This window comes from Penaeus chinensis, chromosome 33 (assembly GCF_019202785.1).
Source record: "Penaeus chinensis breed Huanghai No. 1 chromosome 33, ASM1920278v2, whole genome shotgun sequence".
NCBI lineage: Eukaryota > Metazoa > Arthropoda > Malacostraca > Decapoda > Penaeidae > Penaeus > Penaeus chinensis.
The window spans coordinates 32,661,759-32,666,758 of record NC_061851.1 but is presented as its reverse complement, the minus strand read 5'-3'; the positions used below and the strand labels follow the sequence as shown (position 1 = coordinate 32,666,758).

The window sequence follows — 5,000 nt, the reverse complement described above, 5'->3', positions numbered from 1 at the left end:
AGGTTCTGAGATTATCTGGCCACTTGCTGAGCGGACTGCAGTCGTCTGTGAGGAGGGCTTGGAGTACAGCTTTCTCAGGGCTTGGTAGGCAGGACGAAGGTCATTTACTAAGAAATGGCTTTCGACCTCCTCTGCAAGATTACTGATAAACTGTTCCTTATCCCTTCTCAACAATAACCTAGTCCTGTGCACCAGAGAACGGTGCAAGTTGCGATCCCCTGACAATCGAGCAGCACGACAAGCACATGTGGCTTCCAGTGTCTCCTGCGAGATGGAATTCTGTCTTGCTCTTCGGCGTTCACCAATGGATTTCTGAGCTGCATCAAGTGTTTCACGCTTGAAGGTATCCCACATAAGAACAGGATCTGTCAGGCCTTTCGAGTGCTGTGAGACGTCCAGAGATAGCCTCGGCAAACCCCCGGGCACACTCGTCCTCCCTCAATCAGTCCAAATGAACACCCTAGGGTGTTCATTTGGGCGACGGGGGGTTCTAAAGTTGACCCAGAGAGTAGCCACAACTTATGCATGATCAGGTCCACAGAACTTGGCACTTCGATACACCCTGCAGTTCTGGATGATCCTCCACTGAGTGCTAACAAGGATGTGGTCGATCTCCTTGGACACACTACCTGTACTGCTGTACCAAGTCCAACGGTGCGGGTCAGAGCGCTGATACCAGGAGCCAGAAATCCTCAATTTCTGGGACCTAGCAAAGTCACGGAATAGGAGGCTGTTCTCGCTGCCAGCATCAGCTCCTGAGCCATGAGGACCGACAGACATCTCGTAGCCAGCTCGATCACAGCCAGATACCGCATTGAAGTCGACCAGAACAATACGAATATCTCGCCGAGGACATCTGTCTGCCAAAGATGCAAGTTTGGCGTAAAACATCTCTTTCACCTCAAGTTTATATACATCCGTAGGAGTGTATACAGCAATAAGAGACATGAAGCCAAATGAAAGCTTCAGTCTCAATACCATAATACGCTCATCGACTGGAGTGACCTCAACTACCGAGGGTTGAAGTCTGCTGGAGATGGCTATGGCTACTCTCTGGAGATGGTGGCCATCGCTGCGGCCCGACCAGTAGTAGGTGTAGCCACCCACACTAATCATGCCACTGCCAGGTCTTCTCAGCTCCGAGAGATCAGCCACCTCAACTCTCAGCTGCTTCAATTTCCTCGATAGTAGTGGTAACCCTGACAGTCCGCCTGAGGTCTAACCTCGGGCAGTCACTCTGGGTGGGCACCACCTCTGCCACCCCTACCGACGCCGTCCCATATAGAAGAGGTTGGCTGGCTGCAGGTCCCATAATCCGCCTGCAGGGCTCCCTGGGGCTTTCCCCCACAAGCATTACGCTAGGTTGTCAGCCGCTGGGACCCAGATGGGATGGTGGGTAACCCTTCCCTCCCCACCAGACTCCCAGCGGTCGCCAACCTAGAGGGACCCACAGCCCGCCATTCTTGCTGGGTGGGAGGTACTTTAGCCCTCCCCCCAGCACCAACAACTACATGTTTCGTTGCCAGTGGTTATCTCGGGGGGGCCGGCTGGCAAGGCCTGCCTCCCCGGGAACGGGGGCAGGAATTAGTTCGAAGCCAGGGCGTATTTACATGCCAGTGGGCCATGGCTTTGTACCTTTGGGGCCTCCTGCTGCTCCAAGAGCCTCCACAGTTCAGCCTAGGACCGCAAGGTATCTAGTTTCCATTATTGGCCATGAGGAGGCACTGCTGGCAGGGGAGTCTTATGCATAGCTGCTCCCTTTTCGCACCAGGCTAGCCAGCGGTGGCAGCTGTAAGCGAGAAGGCATGCAAGCACTTAATACTAACCACACCTTGCTTCACATCACCCCGAGCATGAAGCACCCACTCATATATATATATATATATATATATATATATATATATATATATATGCACTCACATATATATATATATATATATATATACTCACATATATATATATATATATATATATATATATATGTATATACACACTCACATATATATATATATATATATATATATATACACACTCACATATATATATATATATATATATATATATATATATATATATACACACTCACATATATATATATATATATATATATATATATATATATATGTATATGTATATATATATATGTATATATATATATACACACACATACATATATATATATATATATATATATATATATATATATATATATATATACAAATATATATATATACACACACATACATATATATATACAAATACATATATATATATACACACACAAACATATATATATACAAATACATATATATAACACACATACATATATATATACACACACATACATATATATAGATATATATATACACACAAATACACACACACACACATATATATATATATATATATATATATATACACACAAATACATATATATATATATATATATATATATACACAAATACATACATATATATATATATATATATATATATATATATATATATATTCATATATACACACATATGGAGTGTATGTGTATTTGCATGTGTGTATGCGTGTATTTGTGTGCGTTTGCGTGTGCGTGTGTGTTTGTGTAAATATATACAAATGTGTATATACATACATACATATATATATATATATATATATATATATATATATATATATATATATATATATATATGTGTATGAACACACACACACACACACACACACACACACATATATATATATATGTATATATATATAGTGAGAGAGAGAGAGAATTATAAAATTGAGAATGAGAAATATAGTGAGAGGCCACTCTTCACACCTCATGAATATAATACGGCATTTATTTACCAGAAACACAAAAATCATATCCAGCACACGCCTGATCTACAGAAGGGCAGTGAGGTGAGGCAGTGTAGTGTACTACCCACACAGATATTTGGGTTCTAGTTGTATGCATTCCGCCCGGCCTTATTCTTAGAGGCCCACGTCTTTCCCATATAAACTTTTCAAGCGACCATACCTGAGTGAGATTAGGCAGAAACCCAATGCCGGCGTCTAACATGCTTTCTGTGCTTGCCTTTCCGTCCACCTGGAACCTCACGGAAGTCAGGTCAAGGCCGGCTGTGGAACAAAATGAAAATCAAGAGTAATATGAAAAGGGAAACCCGTTTTCATTTCGGTGGCGAAACATTATCATCACTGTTAGCAATATCAGTATATACAGAGATAGATAGATCTACATACATACATACATACTTATATATATGTATATATACATATGCATATATACATATATATGTATATATACATATGCATATATACATATATATGTATATATACATATGCATATATATATATATATATATATATATATATATGTATATATACATATGCATATGTATATATATATATATATATATATATATATATATATATATATATGTATATATACATATGCATATATATATGCATATATACATATGCATATATATATATATATATATATATATATATATATATATATGTATATATACATATGCATATATGTATATATGTATACATATATATTTGTGTGTACACACACACACACACACACACACACACACACACACACACACACACACACACACACACACACACACACACACACACACAAACACACACACACGCATATATATATATAAACAAACACACAATACCTAAATAATTACATAATATAAATATATACATATCCTTATGCCTAAATACCTACAGACATCATCAAGGAACTAACGACGGGGGCGCATGGCCAAATCTACCCTTCCTTTCCAGCCACGAGGGTCCTTCATGGCGAGTCTTCAGGCAGGTCCTCGGCCTATCTCTAACACCTCACGATAGGTCTGGTCGAGCTGCCTCCGAGGTCGACCTCCTAGGTCGTCCAATGGGCCTCCTCCACCCAGGATTATTTCGCAGAGAGACAAACTGATGGGCAGGGTCGTCCACAGGGAAACGAGCTATGTGCCCATATATAAATGAGTTGGCAGTCCTGGATTATGCAAGAAACTGGTCCCATGTCGGTCTCATAGTGTAGCTGTCGGTTGGACACATGGTCTTGCCAACATGATTTAGTGAAGAGGCTTGTTACAAAGGGCAACAAGACAAGACTAAGGTTTCACTTCCATAGCGCAAAACTGGCAGTATCAAGTCAAGGTCTGAGACCTTGATATTGCCCAGTGTTGCTCCACACTGATTTTGGATAGTAACTCTGCTCATTATCCATTCCATGCAGGTGCAAGGACACTCCTGAATTAACAGGGAAGAAGTTCGACAGGCCCCCACGACACTTTACAGCACTTGCAGTACCAGTATATAGGCTTGCTATTAGGCCAATAATTCATGGTAGCGATTCTCGATGCACCTTGTCAAATGCCTTCTTGAGGTTGATGTAGGCTGCTAGCAACCCACGACTGTTCCACAATTATTTGAAGTGCTAGGATACAGTCTATTGTGGGCTTGCCAGAAGTGAATCCAGACTGCTCTGGTTTCTGGTGCCTCAAAAGTTGGTCGTAAAACCGTTTCATAGGAATGTGGGCTAAAACCTTGCCTGGTATACTGAGCAGTCTAATGTCACGGTAGTTGCTACATTCCCACCGATCCCCTTTCCCATTCCAGAGGGGAACAGGTCAGGGGGAATGAAACCAGACTGCCAGATGGCAGTCAAAACTGCATGCAAGCCCTGTGCCATTAGCAGTTCAGCAGGGATATCAAATATGCCTGCAGCTTTCCCACACTTCAGCTTAGAAATTGCCATCCTAACCTCAGTTAGGGTAGGAGGTTCCCCGCTGATGGGTGGGTCCAGCACAAGTATTATTACCACTTGCATCCATGTTAACTGTCAGAGGGCTACCTGGTACTGCTGCTCAAAACTCTTAGCCCAACGTTCACGAACCCCAACATGATCTGAAATGATCTGTTCATCCACTGAGCAGATTGCAGTCATCTGCGAAGAGTTCATTTTTCTCAGT

The 5,000-nt window shown here is 41.4% G+C and overlaps 1 protein-coding gene across 1 annotated transcript in view; it reads right to left on the bottom strand.

Moving 5' to 3' along the window:
• Positions 1-5,000, bottom strand: part of LOC125043107 — a 16,211-nt gene that overhangs the window by 9,164 nt on the left and 2,047 nt on the right. The window contains exon 2 of the mRNA XM_047639057.1: positions 3,017-3,117. Within this exon, the coding sequence (XP_047495013.1) occupies positions 3,017-3,117 (101 nt within the window). The remainder of the gene's footprint in view (positions 1-3,016; positions 3,118-5,000) is intronic.